Source organism: Caretta caretta, chromosome 2, assembly GCF_965140235.1.
Source record: "Caretta caretta isolate rCarCar2 chromosome 2, rCarCar1.hap1, whole genome shotgun sequence".
NCBI classification, from domain to species: Eukaryota; Metazoa; Chordata; order Testudines; family Cheloniidae; genus Caretta; species Caretta caretta.
Window position 1 is genome coordinate 207737352 of NC_134207.1, and position 16020 is coordinate 207753371.

At 40.3% G+C, this 16020-nt stretch overlaps 1 protein-coding gene across 1 annotated transcript in view; it reads left to right on the forward strand.

The window, feature by feature from the left end:
• The window catches only part of SKAP2 (src kinase associated phosphoprotein 2), a 151979-nt gene that overhangs the window by 86976 nt on the left and 48983 nt on the right, over positions 1-16020 (forward strand). The window contains exons 5-6 of the mRNA XM_048838440.2: positions 13071-13148; positions 14392-14475. Of these exons, the coding sequence (XP_048694397.2) occupies positions 13071-13148; positions 14392-14475 (162 nt within the window). The remainder of the gene's footprint in view (positions 1-13070; positions 13149-14391; positions 14476-16020) is intronic.

A 16020-nucleotide genomic window follows, 5' to 3' on the forward strand; every position in this document is an offset into this window, starting at 1 on the left:
CAGAAGTTTACTAGGCCAAGAGTCTGGCCACAAGTAAGAACTGCTGGAACTGTTCAGCAGAATACAGATCTCTACTCCAAGTGGCATCCCCTCATGCAATCACATTACAAAACATTGTACATTTTATATTAGCGGTTTTTGAATGGTGTTCTGAGGTTGTATGATAATTTCCCATTTCCCAGGCGTTACTTTGGTATAGGTGGATAGACCTCAAATTTACAGTTAAAATGTTCTCCCTCGATCCCCTACTTGAATGTATTCACCAGAAATCCAAATGATCATTGGATGATTTTCCTAATCAATTAAGGGAAAATATAACATGCTTCAAGATAGGTTTAACTTTCATGCAACTTGTTGGAAAATATAGTTTATATCATCTTACCCTAACCAACATTTAGATGGCAGAAAACCATCATAGAACCTGTTTTAGTTACACTTAAGAGAGCTTGACAGTAATAAATTAGGGGGTGTGTGTATGTGTATAGCTTGAAATAGCTATATTTTATTGTATAATAAACACCCGAATTACCAGGATGTGGAAACTAAAATAAATGTACACTGGTGTTTTTTATATATTATTTGCTACACAATATATTCACTTTTTGCAAAGTAGCATTTATACCAGAGGAAAACTTTTTGCCAGACTGAATGATCTTTCTTGTGTTGGGCCAAATATCTGTCATTATTGTTTAGTCTCTATTCCAGTTTAGTGTTTGGCCTTTGCCGAACAAAAACTGCCAGTCATGCCAAGAGGAAACTAAACTCTCCAAAAGTATGATTAACATTAAAGCTATAAAAAACCCACAGAAGAAAAAAGAAAAACCTTAACTTTAACTAGTCTGGTTGTTGTTCCCAAAGTATTGAGGCACGTGTGACTATCTCTTTGGGAATCCTGTATTCCCTGGGTGGTTATAGGCAAATAAATGGTAAATGCGATTGTACAGCTAAAGTGCAGTGTTAATTTTTTTATGTTTTAGTGACCATACATCAAAGGGAAAGGAGCTGATCATTAGTTGGAGATGCCCGAAATGTTGATCAGGACACACTAGGGTTACCAATTTTGGGTTGGGTGTATTCCTGGAGATTTCATCACATGAGGTAGCCTTTAATTAAAGAGTCCTGTGGCACCTTATAGACTAACAGACATATTGGAGCAGAAGCTTTCGGTGAAAGCTTATGCTCCAATATGTCTGTTAGTCTACAAGGTGCCACAGGACTCTTTGCCGCTTTTACAGATCCAGACTAACACAGCTACCCCTCTGATACTTTAATTAAAGATTAATTTTTAATTCCTGGAGACTCCGGGATTAATCTTTAATTCCTGGAGACAATCCTGGAGGGCTGAGAACCCTAGGACACACAAGGAAATGAATGACAGATATGTGAATGGATTTTAAGTGGCAGGGTTCAACTTTATTAATTAGTACTGGGGAGGCGTGCTATGTACCCCTCTCTTACATACCAGGCATTTTAATTGGGTCCAGTGCGGAGTTATTGGGCTCCTGCCATATAGCCAGTGATTCAGGGTAGATCCTCCTTGGCCTACCCTTATGACTCAGCTCATTTCTGAATCCTCTTGCCCTCCCCTTTGTGTGTGGGTGGATAAGCGGGTAGCAAGTTGGGACCTCAGTCTATGAAGACTTCAGGTCTCCCGTTCTCCTATAGGTATGAGGCCAACTAGCAAATGTCCAGGTTTCATTTACCTCTGGGAGCTTGCCCTTTTAGTTTTTATCCTCACTGGACACTAGCCTCAAATTATCATGAGTTAAACAGTCTTACCGTTCCTAATATTAAACTTACAGTTCCTATTCCATTCAACTGTGCCAGGGAGGAAAGTGAAAAAACCCACTGGAACGTGTCTAATTTGGCCACAATGGGAAAACTTTTTTCCTAATCCCAAAACAGAGCATCTGTCAGATGTGAGGCATCCTGAAAATCACAGCTCCTGCACTACAACTAAGGGGAGCTCCCCTCACCTAGGCCAATGGGAGGCAGAGGATGTAAGGAGAAGGAGGGGTCAGCCCCTGCCTCCCCCTATATGTTCTCTTGCCTCCCCCTTTGCTTCTAGGCAGTCTGTCTCAGCCTTACCAGTCTGTTGACGCAGGGGTCGGGATTCATTTGCTTTTAAGCTGCTACTTGATGTACCAGAGGACCTTCATCCTTCCATTCATCTGGGAATATAGGCACAATGACCTGATCCAGACACACTGTCCATATGTATTCTGATGCCATACTGGTCATAGTCCTGCGGTGGGTTAATTTTTCATGGCCTCTTACAGTATGTTTGCACTGCACACGAATCCTGGGCTCTGACTCAGGATTGACCCAAAGCCTTCTTCCATCCAGCATAAATCAGTCTCACTTGGGTCAGCAAGCACTCGGGGCCCAGGTTCTAGGACCTTGGTAGAATAATGGGTCAAAGACCAAGTCCTGTTGTGACCCAGGTGCAAGCCCTGTCATTCTGCATTGTGATCACAGCTCAAGCCACAGACCCAAGTCAGAAGGTCTATGTACTGTGGTATGGACATGTTAGAACTAGGGCTGTCAATGAATAGCAGTTAGCTCACGCGATTAACTAAAAAAAATTAATTGCGATTAAAAAAATTAATTGTGATTAGTCACACTTATAACAATAGAATACCAATTGAATTTTATTAAATATTTTTGGATGTTTTTCTACATTTTCAATATTTATTTCAGTTACAACACAGCGTACAAAGTGCACAGTGCTACTTTATATTATTATTTTTTATTACAAATATATGCACTGTAAAAATGATAAACAAAAGAAATAGTATTTTTCAATTCACCTCATACAAGTACTGATGTAAACAAGTACGTTTTATTGTGAAAGTGCAACTTACAAATGTAGATTTTTTTGTTTGTTTTATAACTGCACTCCAAAACAAAATAATGTACAACTTTAGAGCCTACAAGCCCACTCAGTCCTACTTATTATTCTGCCAATCTCTAAGACAAACAAGTTTGTTTACATTGACAGGAGATACTACTGCCTGTTTCTTATTTACAATGTCACCTGAAAGTGAGAACAGGCATTTGCATGGCACTTTTGTAGCCAGCATTGCAAGGTATTTTCATGCCAGATATGCTAAACATTCGTATGCCCCTTACATGCTTTGGCCACCATTCCAGAGGACATGCTTCCATGCTGATGATGCTCATTTAAAAAAATAATGAATCAATTAAATTTGTGACACTACTCTGGCGGGGGCGGGGGGAAATTGTATGTCTCCTGCTCTGTTTTACCCGTATTCGGTATATATTTCATGTAAAATCAGTATCGGATGATGACCCAGCACATGTCCGTTTTAAGAACACTTTCACAGCAGATTTGATAGAACGCAAAGAAGGTGAGATTTCTAAAAGTAGCTACAGCACTCGACCCAAGGTTTAAGAATCTGAAGTGCCGTCCAAAATCTGAGTGGGACGAGGTGTGGAGCGTGTTTTAGAAGTCTTAAAAGAGCAACACTCTGAAGCGGAAACTACAGAACCCAAACCACCAAAAAAGAAAATCGACCTGCTGGTGGCATCTGACTCATGATGAGGAAAACAAACATGCATCAGTCCGCGCTGCTTTGGATTGTTATCGAGCAGAACCATCATCAGCATGGAAGCATGTCCTCTGGAATGGTAATTGAAGTATGAAGGGACATATGAATCTTTAGCACATCTGGCAAGTAAATATCTTGCGATGCGAGCTATAATAGTGCCATGTGAACGCCTGTTCTCACTTTCAGGTGACATTGTAAACAAGAAGCAGGCACCATTATGTCCTGCAAATCGTAACCAACCTTGTTTGTCTGAGTGATTGGCTGACCAAGAAGTAGGACTGAGTGGACTTGTAGGCTCGAAAGTTTTACATTGTTCTTTTTATGAATGCAGGGGGGTTTTTTGTACATAATTCTACATTTGTAAATTTAACTTTCATGATAAAGAGATTGCACTACAGTTCTTGTATGAGTTGAGTTGAAAAAAAATTTTGTTTTGTTTTTTACAGTGCAAATATTTGTAATAAAAATAAATATAAAGTGAGCACTGTACACTCTGTATTCAAAATAAATATATTTGAAAATGTAGTAAACATCCAAAAATATTTAAAATAAGTGGTATTCTATTGTTGTTTAACAGCAAGATTAATCACAATTAATTTTTTTAAGAGCTTGACTGCCCTAGTTAGAACATCTGTGAGACCTGAGTCCAGCAATTGTAAACCCAGGTTTACAACGCAGTGTGGACATATCCTTAGTTTTCAGCGGTTGGTTGACAGCACTGCGAATGATTCATATATTTTGTGGGGGTGCTCTGAATCTTTACTTTCTGTTTAAATTTGGACATGTATACTTGTCTGAGATTGTGCAGTAAAGTATTTAACCTGCCTATATCATATGATAGGAATTTCTTGTACATCTAATTTTTCAATTATAGCCTATTTTGACTTGCTCATGTCTGGGAGGCAGATACATGGCTTTTATGGAGGTGTGCATTTTCAGGACACTTTACGGATCTCTTAAAATGTTCAGTTTTCTGCTTCGCTGTCATACTGACAACATGAACTAGTTTTTCATGTCTCTACATCTGATATGCCTTCCTTTCAGCTGCAGTGTGGGCCTGTGGATGATTGAGATTTCCCATTTCCACCATCCAGAATGATTAATTAGATTTAATGATTCTTGGAGGGATTTAAGCAAAATTCTACTAAACTTTCTGTGCTTTGTATTTCAGAGTTGCCAGTTAGTAAACTTGCACAGGAGGATTTTTGTATACTACTTTTGATCTAGTCTCCTCAGAGAGGGTGCTTTGACCTTGTATGTCCTCCTTTTCCACCAATGATCATGCTAGCCTATACAAATGCTCATCCGGATTCTCTAATTCCTTCCGTCTTGCTTGTCTTTGATAAACAGCAGAAGCCAGAACATGCTCCTGTGACCAACTTCATGGCTCCTTTTGTCAAAATGAGAAACCATCGCCATTTACAATATACAGTATCACCATCTTAATGCCATGGGTAGTTATTTTGGTGCATTGCAGTTAGCTAATTGCTTATGTTTCAGTCCTTTATGAAGCAAGGGGTAAAGTGATTATTTTTTAATTAATATAATACCTTTTGAGGAGCTATACAACAAAATGTAGCAACAAAGGACATCTTAGAACCAATTAAAGAAACAATGCAAGTATGCACATATCCAAAAGAAAAATCTGTGTAGAAAAGTAAGATCAAAGTGTAAAATTTTAAATTTAAGAACAGAATAATCAATAGGAGTGTCTGATTATAGAATAATTCCACCAGACTGGTCACAGGTGGATGGGGCCTAATATTCTGACCCAGCAAATGATGACAAAGAAAGAAGTGAAGGTGTCAAATGAAAACACGAATGTTAAGTGAAAGAGAGGGGTTGAACACAAACAAATAAGTAAGGGTTATAGAGATATAAAGAGCCAGAAATATTAATAGTTTTTAACCTAAATTGTACATACTACACTTTAAGATATAATCACATGAATAGGGAAAAATGAAAAGCAACCTTTAAAGCAGCATAATATTTAGGGATGGAAACTGAACCTAATATTTCTTTCTATAAATAATACACGGCAGTAGCATTTGAGCCACCTGGTCCACTGCCTTCTCTTGAACATAAAGAAAGGAAGCAGAGAACTCCCCTTCTCTCTCGCCGTCCCCTTTCATGGGGAGAAGCAGAGAAGAAACCTGCAGAATTTAGGCCCTAAAGCTGTAGCCTTAAAGTTGGTAACGAAAACTCCAGTTCCAAAACCAGAAAGAGCTAAATAACTAGAAATGGATGGCACTGCTTTTAAATATTCCTGAATAAGAAACCCTATCACCCAAATACATTCCTTTCTGGGGAGCCAAGTGCATGCAAATGAAATTATGAATAAGACATTATTACAGAGCAGAGGGCTGTAGAACAGAGGGCTCCACAAACTACACTTGAAAGAAGTAGTTTGAAGAGCTACATGACACAGATTCTTTTTCTTCGAGACACCTTTGAAAACATATGATGGCTTATGTCTTGGTGACCAGTAATGTATTTGCTGTTGAAATCTTGCAGCTTTAACATTGTGTTCTGTGTGCTGTGTTATCTGACAGCTAGTAGGCTACTTCTATTTGCATGTTACTAATGTATTCTTTCCAAAGATGTTGAAAACAATTGATGAGGCTACTGGAGACTTGCCTACTAATCACCTTCCCTTAACAAAAAGCCTTTGAAAGTGAGGAAAATATTTTTTTAATTGAATGCAAATTGGCGTTCTTGAAAACATTTCCAAGGAAAAGAAATATATTTAAATATATGCAAAACACCTGTGTAGGTTAACCATTTTGGGTAACAGGCATTATTACATTGCATTACAGTGGACAGGCCAAGGACAATTGAATTTCTCTGCAGCAAGTTGTTAGCAATGAACAAGTGTTTCATTTCAAGATTAAAGGGAAATGGAATATATGAAGAAAGTAAGTTTTGGGGAAGAGAAGGCATGCACTACCTTCCTTGCTGGGACAATGCATCTTCCTCACTGAAATTTGACACACACTTCCAGAAACACTTCGTCAGCTTTCGGTCTGACAGGAGCCAAGTAGCCTTTGGCCGAGAAAGTGACTTTGTTCGTCATTTTGTAGATAGATTTGCCATTAAGAAATATGGAAATATTGTGCCCATTTAGTGATGCTTTTCTCTCTTAATAGTTGACGACGTGCTTTTTTATGATTAGCGCTTTTCCTTTGTATTTTCTAACATGGGCTAAGTACACCTTTCGGTTTTGATTAAAGATAACTGGAACTGGTTCAATGTTATTGACATAGTAAGGCAGGTTTCAGAGTAGCAGCCGTGTTAGTCTGTAGCCGCAAAAAGAAAAGGAGTACTTGTGGCACCTTAGAGACTAACAAATATATTTGAGCATAAGCTTTCATGAGCTACAGCTCACTTCATCGGATGCTGAAGTGAGCTGTAGCTCACGAAAGCTTATGCTCAAATAAATTTGTTAGTCTCTAAGGTGCCACAAGTACTCCTTTTCTTTTTATAGTCAGGCAGTTTCCCTTTTGTGTGTGTGGATCTTTCAAACAGTAAGAAGGGAGAATAAAAACATATATTTTTTAAAAGAACAGTGATTTGTAAAATAAAAGTTAGAAAATTGCAGGGGAAGAGAGAGAAGCTGAAACAACTGTAAACTCTCCTTTACCAATTATATTTCAGTTTCACAGTTTTCCTTTCAGGATGACCAATAGATCTTGAATCGCTCTTTCTAGAGGAAAAGTTCTTTTTACCATTATTATCATCACAGCCACAATGCTTTGCTGGGAAGACAAGTTATAATAGATCACTTAGTTGTTACTGAATCACACTTATCTCCACTTCACCTGCTTAACTTCCCATAAACATGCTAAGCACCCCTTAAGAATGCATTGGCCTCTAATTATTTCTTGCTTTATGTATCCCTTAGCGAGCACACATTGGAGAAATAAAATATCTTACTAGTGGCACATACTGTAGTATAACATGACCCAGTGTTCTTTAATTTACTTTGTATTGATAATATAACAACTTCACATTCACTGGAAATCAAAAACTAATACATATTTAAATTTCATGTAAGTAAGGTTAACATTTAGTCATGGGTATTTTTAGTAAAAGTCAGGGACAGGCAATAAACAAAAATTCCCGGAAGCCCATGCACTGTCCCTAACTTTTACTAAAAATACTGTACGTGTGTGTGGCAGGGAGCGGGGGGAACTAACAATGGTAGTGCTGCAGGGAAGGGGTGTTGCAAGCCACTGCTCTGGCAGCCTTGGGGCTGACCCAGCCCCTCTCTCCCCCGCTGCTTCAGTCCTGGGGCTCCAGGCTCCAGCAGGGGCTTCAGTCCTGCTCCAGCCCTGCCACTGCAGAAGTACAGAGGTCCCCTAAAGTCATGGAATCCGTTACCTCCGTGACAGACTCATACCCTGAATCATAAGTTAAGGCATCCTGTGAAGTGTTTACTATTAAAAGTAATGGGCCAGATTCACTCTTGCACCAAGCTCTATTGGGCACAGGATGGGTAGAGGGTATTCAAGGAACTGGCTCCCAGATTGTCAAATTTCAATAGCTCTGGCCCTGGCAGAAGGAGCAGCAGCCTAGGGTCTGTACACAGCGAATTTGCTTAGTGAAACTATGCCCTCTGCCGTGTACATTTGTCAAACTGGACTGTCTCTATGTAAAAGAATAAATGGACACAAATCAGATGTCAAGAATTATAACATTCAAAAACCAGTTGGAGAACACTTCAATCTCTCTGGTCATTCGATTACAGACCTAAAAGTTGCAATTCTTCAACAAAAAAACTTCAAAAACAGACTCCCACGAGAGACTGCTGAATTGGAATTAATTTGCAGACTGGATGCAATTAACTTAGGCTTGAATAGAGACTGGGAGTGGATGGGTCATTACACAAAGTAAAACTATTTCCCCATATTTATTCCCCCCCCCCCCCCACCTCCCACTGTTCCTCAGACATTCTTGTCAACTGCTGGAAATGGCCCACCTTGATTATCACTACAAAAGGTCCCCCCCCCCACACACACTCTCCTGCTGGTAATAGCTCACCTTAAGTGATCGCTCTCATTACAGTGTATGGTAACACCCATTGTTTCATGTTCTCTGTGTATATAAATCTCCCCACTGTGTTTTACACTGAATGCATCCGATGAAGTGAGCTGTAGCTCACAGAAAGCTTATGCTCAAATAAATTTGTTAGTCCCTAAGGTGCCACAAGTACTCCTTTTCTTTATACCCTTATAAGTGCCCTATAATGGGGCAAGGAAGGGGTTGGTTTAGGAGTCAGCTTTACATTCCAGTGAGCTTTCCACCTTCCCTTCACTGGTGCAGTTCTCTGCTGTACCTGGTTTACAATGGCATCAGTAGCACCATGGAGCTGGGCCCTTGGCAGAAGGGGCCCCAGCCTGCCCCACTTGAACTACACCCTGAGACCCCGCCAGCCTGCTGGCTCTCCCCACCACACACACCCACCACTTGCTTCTCTCGGCCATCCGAGAGCTCCTTTCCACCCTTGGACCCACCCACCAGCTTCTCTCTGCCACCTGGCCACCTCCAGTTCCGGGCAGTCTCTGTTTCCCAGAACTGAGCCACCTGGGACTGGTGCAGAAGCCTGGTCAGTCTCAGACAGTTTTGGGAAGAGACAGTGTGGGAGTCTTGGCTGCACCCCTCCAGGTAAGTGGGTCCTGAGGGAGCCCAGCAGGGCAGATCCTGGCCTGGCTGATCACGCCACTCCAGAGGGCTGATCACACCACTCCAGAGGCTGGAGCGATTCCCTGCCCCGGGACCAGCCCTGGCTGCACTGCCGGCTCAGCCCTGCAGACACGGTTGCCTCCCAGCTGGGCCGGTGAGTGCGGCCAGGAGGCAGGGTGTGGGTGAGTGGGTCTATGGGATGGGGCCTGGGCTGTAAGGGGGCGGGGAAGATCTGTATGTGTTGGGGCACTAGGAAGTGGGGGTTCTGTGTGGGGTGCTGGGCAGTTGTGGTGGAGCTGTGGGCAGGGGGGCGCTGGGAGGGGTGGTGTTATGTAGGATGCTGGGCATTTGTGGCAGGGTCAAGGGGGGATGGAGGGGACTCTGGCCTTAGGTGGTCTGGGGGTGTTCCAGTGTTGGGCAGGGGGGCTGTGTGGCATGGCATGGGCCTGCCCCTGAGGGCAAGGGACATGCTGGCAGCACAGGGCCAGGCAGACCATAGTGCATCTGGCAACTACTGGTTTGTAAATAGTGCCCTTGCCCTGGGCTGGGTGGAGTGGGGCTGCCCCTGCCATGCTCCTTATTCTTTCTTCTTTGCCCTCTTGATTCTTAATACTCTTTCTGTTGTAGAGGGGAAGGAAAAAGGAAACTTTGCCAAATCTCTGCTCTGTGTGTTGTCTTTTTCTCTCCCACCATTGCCACCCTGCTTCTGTTCTAAGACTTTCCAGGCTGCAGCTTGAAATTGACAAGTATCTGGTCAGTTCCCACTTCCATAGATTTTGAGCACTAGTCAAAATGACCTGCTTCTTGTTTGGTGGATCTGCTGTTCATAATGCAGTGAGCAGCTGAACCAGGGTTGGGTTCTCAGTTCTGCACTGCTTAGTGGGGGTAAGGGAAGAGGAGAGAGACTGCTCCTCACACCATAACCCAGAAGAAGTATGGTATTGAGTACCTGCCTCTGCTGTTACTTGTAGCTTTCCACACAGTAGGCTGTTCAGTGCCCTATGTGAAATAACTTTGTTTTCACTTTAGTTCTCTGCAAGCTAATCTCTGTATCCCCAAAACTACCATCATACAGCTGGCACTAACTTGACAATCTCAGCAGAGAGAAGGATGGAATTGCTCTGGAGCCTGAACTCCTCTATTCCACTGAAGGCAGGCAGTCCAGATCAAGTTCCAGCTATGGTCAGGAAAGTGTGGAGAAATCCCTGTGGATGCTTTTCTTGGACTGTAGATAAAGGTCTTCATTGTCCATGGCTATTGATCTGATACCTCTTATAGAGGCTATATTATAACCCCCTTCAGATTTCCCTTCCTCTCCCAGAAAAGAAAAACAAAACAAACCTGAACTAATACCTTGCATAAAATTGGAGTCCAGATAATGTTTTGAAGCTCTTGTGCTTAAAAATGAAGCAACAATAGTTAATGTGTTTGACAGATTAGGTTTTTCCCTTCCCCCACATTTGTTGTTGCAGTGTTTGGTCTAGTGTCTAACAAGACTTCATGGAGGAGGTAAAGCTGGAAGTGTTGCACGCTGATGCCTCCCAATGACCAATTTAAAGCAGCACATCCAGGCTGTTTCTGAAGCTATCCTCCCCCATCCGTGAAATGGATAATTTTTCAGTACAGCTGTGACTGAGTTAAGGTACATCAGCCCAATAGCTGTAGATCTTTAGCCAGAAACCATTTGCATATCTTCAGCAAGTAAAAACCAGTTATTATTTTGATCTAATAACTAGATCAGCCTCTTAACTGATGCGCTAGTGAGCGTCCTGAGTAAAATTCCCAATCACAGTTCTTGTGGTCACATACTTTCATGCATGTGGTACATAATTCTTTTGTTTTTAATATGTTGGTCATAAATTCCACAGGAGTGGAAATAATAATGGTGGAGGCAGGGGTTCTCAACCTTTTTCTTTCTGAGCCCCCCATGCTATAAAAACTCCACGGCCCACCTGTGCCACAACAACTGGTTTTCTGCATATAAAAGGCAGTGCCAGCGTTATGGGGTAGCAAGCAGGGCAGTTGCCTGGGGCCCGATGCCACAGGGTGCCCCACAAAACTAAGTTTCTGAGGCTTGGGCGGGGCTCAGAGCCCAGGGCTTTGGCTTTCTGTCCTGGGCCCCAGTGAGTCTAATGCTGGTCCTGCTTGGGACCCCCTGAAACCTGATGTAATGTAATAATCTTAAGGTGAAATAATTAGAAATAAAAAAGTAATAGTGTAATACTGAATGTCAAAGCACAATTTTGTAATAACTGGAATTTTAATACACTTTGCTACATTGGTTGTAACTTAACCATATATTTTTTTTTTTACTATTTGAAAAGTTTTGGATTTCTCAGGGGAGTAGATTCCTCTCTTCGGTACATTTCTTTTGTAGTCTTTAGTAACTTGTTTGCTCTTGTTCTCGATAACATTTTTCTTGCCTTGTCACAAATATGTTTTGTTAACAAAACCAGTACCCAAAAAGAATAGGTAAAGGTAGAATCCTGTTTTAAGTGACCACCCAAGGTTCCAGCAGGCATTGGTTACCTAGCAGAGGTAGTGTTTAGCTCAAAGTTAGACAAATTAGTTTCCAGATGGGATATTTCACAGTGGTTTCTTTAAAAAGCAGACTTCTGATGGTGATCCTTAGTGTGGTTTTCACTGTATTACTAACAAGGTTATGTATAAAATTTTGATTAAAAATTGCTTCCATGTAAATTTGCCACCTACCTACAGTGACTTTATTATGACTATTTAATGATAATAAGTAATGGGAAAACTACATTTTGATGCTCAAATATATTAACCCTCCCCTCACAGGAGTAGCTGCTGTACTTGTGGAAAAACTGGACATTTGTATACATGAATGGTCAGGCACGTCTAAAGCTGTATTTCTGCTCTTTATAGTATTTTAGAATTTAAAAAGTTGATTCCACATCTGTGAAGATTTGAAACTAATTTGTTAAATAAGTTCTTCGTGTCTCGATTTCCAGTTTAATCTAGAATATTAGAATCTCACACTTCTAGCTGTGAGCTAACAATTGTGGGGGGAGGGAAGTACAAATATAACTGAACACATTGGTCATTTTACAGAAAATAACAATACTCCTGAAAGAGAAGCAGCTTGGGCAGTTTGTGAGCAGTGTGTTTGTCTTGTCTGTCCAATATCCCCAAGTACCGTCTATTTGTTTTAACAGTGCTTTCCTAATGTAGCACAAATTATACATTATCTGTCAATAACAAGACATTGCTCTTTATCATCCCTTCATCTGGTTCCTTTCTTTCTAAACAGCATGACATGTGGGTGCACGCTTTGTAGACTGTTGCAGTAGATTTTTGTTAGGCTTTTGGAGGTGATGATGGCTAAAAACTAAATTCTGCATTTAATTACAGTTAATAATTGTATCTAAGGTATTTAAGGACCTTTGCTTCTATACAAGCATTTGAAAACACTCTGATTTTACTAAACAGCTCACTTTAAACTGTGTATTTTAAGATGCAAACTAACATCTTCTAGATTAATGTAATGTGTTGAATTTTCATCTTGTCTGGAAAGTAGATACAGATTTTTTTTTCACACTTGGAGACTTGAGGGGCTGGTTCACAGCTATAATTTTCCTGTCACTGCATTGGCATAGCAATGCAGCCAACTGCTTTGTCATTATACTTGTGACTGTTTAGCCAAAAATTATCTGGAATAGTAGTTAATAGAATTCTGCTCTTCCAGTAGTTCCTTGGCACTGCCGGTGTAAAATCAGCCAACTCTTATTAATATGGATAGAGTAGTGTTTAGCTTGAAAAACAGCAGTTTATAATACTTTTCTTTTCTTTCAGGGAACCAGTTTCCTCCTGTTGCTGCTCAAGACCTTCAATTTGTTCTAAAGGCTGGATACCTTGAAAAACGCAGAAAAGGTAAAGTAAGCTGGCTTTATGAAAAATGTTCATATTAATGTTACCACACAGCCCTTTCTATGCAAACACATTTATTCTTAAGGTAAAAGATCACAGAGAACGCTAACAAACAATAAAAGAACCTAGACGCATGCTAAAAAGCTTACCAGAGGTCACCTCAACTCCAGTCTGAGACTCTGGTAGATGTCAGTCTTCAAAACCAACAAAGAGGTTTTCCCATGGTTACAAGTACATAACTGTCTCAGATTCAGAACTAGAACAACCATAAAGCATTCAGCCTTTCCTTTATACAGCTTGGACCATTGATCGTGGCTTCATGGGTAATCAGCAGACAAAGGCCTACTCTTCAGGGCATAACTTAAAAAAGTTGGGTTTTTGCATAACCAGAAGTGAAGAATTTGCACTCACCTCCTCCTGGATATTACTCAGGAAAACCACTAAACACTTTTTGTGCCAGAAGTCCATTCTTGTCTGGCACATCGTTCAATATAGTCCTTTGAGTCCCCAGGTTTCACATCTGTCACATCTTCCCCCTTCAGAGGTTAGATACAATCCTAGCCCGTGATAACACATAAATCATTCACTGAATACAATGGATCCCAAATATATTCATAATTAATTCAATAAGGACTCCCAAGGATATGGCAGGAAATTAACATATCTGTCACAACACCATTAGCTAAAAGAGGAGACTTCAAATAATTTGTATTGTGACATACAAGAAAATAATCATGGTTCGTTGTCAACTGAGGAGCCTTGTGATGGGTCAATGAGTTTCTAGTGTGACACATAATTCAGAGATTTGTGGGTATTTTTGAAGAATGTATGTAACAATGTGTATGTTGACTTCATGTTTCGGGGAGCATCAAGATTTATTTTCCTTCAAGAAAGCAAATATTGAGCTTAGCTTTGGTTCAGTCAATATTTACCTTGATTGAATAAATCCTTGTGTTTTCACCTTAACGCCTGTTTAATGCTGCGTTACAACTGTAGAAGGTATTTATAAAGTTGTTCATAGTTCCTGTATATTTAATACCACACAAGACGATCCTGTCTGTACTGTTTACCATCTTCAAGTTCTTTTTTGTTCTCTTCTCCTTTTTACTCCAAGTTTTCCCTTTGGACTGCATACAGCTACCTCTTTTCCTTTTCTCGCCTTTTGAAGAAAATACACATTGTATATATATTTCTGTTAAATATATGTAGTAAAAGCAATCTAACATAAATTGTATATTAATTGCAGACCACAGTTTTCTTGGCTTTGAATGGCAGAAGCGTTGGTGTGCTCTGAGTAGAACAGCCTTCTATTATTATGGAAGTGATAAAGGTATGAGTAACTACATTTTAATAGTTTATCATTCTCTTTCTTTTAATATGTGGAAAAATAAGAAAGCTTTAGGAGAGGAGGCCGAGAAGCTAAGTCCATCTTGAGATAGCAAATTAATCTTTTACCAGAATAGTTAGCTTTTTCACAGTGCTTTGCGTATTGAAAGCATTGTACAAATATTAACCCTCTCAACACCTCTAAGCAGTGTGTTCATTTTTTCTCAGATGGGAAAACTGAAGCAGAAAGGTTAAATTACTTGTGAGGCTACACTGTGAGCCAGTAACAGAGCCAGGATTAGATCTCATAGTTGTCTGGCTCGTACACCCATTCTCAGTTCATTAGATCACAATTCTTTTTAGTCCAAATCGTTGTCCAATTTATTTTAAAAAAAATTGTTTTCTCTACAGTGTGGTTCTACCCTTAAAAAATGATTCTCTAACAACTGCATTTTGGGGTTCCATGTTTCTGTCTCAAATATTCCATCTCAACCTTGTTGAGTACACAAGTAACACTTCTTATCTAAAAGCCAACCCTGCACACTCAAACTGGGGTCTTAAAGTCAAACTGGTTTCTTCTGTGAAGATACATAAAAAGGAAAGAATTAAGCTTGACTTTAAGACCCAATTTTGAATTCGTAAGGTTGGCAGTTTAGTAAACATGTTTTTACTTGTCTGCTGAACAAAATTGATATGGAAGCTTATGAAAGTAAATATAGAATTCCACAAAAACAGTTATTCAGAGCACAGCTATATCTTAAATTTCTTTCTGGATATTGTATGAAAGTTCCACTTAAAGTCCTTTGAGTGCCCAATGTTGTCTTAGCTTAAGGTTTTGTGCCTCCTTCCTCATTCTTATTTGACATGAGTACAAATAAGAACATAAGAACAGCCATACTGGGTTAGACCAGTGGTCCATCTAGATCCGTATCCTGTCTTCCGACAGTGGCTAGCGCCAGATGCCTCAAAGGGAATGAACAGAATAGGGCAGTTTATCTAGTGATCCATCCCCTGCTGTCCAGTCTCAGCTTCTAGCAGTCACAGGATTAGGGACACCTAGAGCATGGGGTTGCATCCCTGATCATCTTGGCTAATAGCCATTGATGGCCCAATCCTCCATGAACTTATTTAAGTCTTTTTTTGAATTCAGTTACACATTTGGCCTTCACAACATCCCCTGGCGATGAGTTCCATGGGTTGACTGTGTATTTATGTGAAGCAGTACTTTTACTTTTGTTTTAAACCTGCTGCCTATTAATTTCATTAGGTGACCCCTAGTTCTTGTGTTGTTTGAAGGGGTAAATAATACTTCCTTATTCAATTTGTCTATACCATTCATGATTTTATAGACCCCTGTTATATTCCCCCCCATCATCTCTTTTCCAAGTTTTTTTTAATCTCTCCTCATATGAAAGCTGTTCCATACCCTTAAGCATTTTTGTTGCCCATCTCTGTAGTTTTTCCAATTCTGATCTATCTTTATTGAGATGGGCAACCAGGACTGCATCAAGGTGTGGGCGTACCATGGATTATATAGTGGCATTATGAT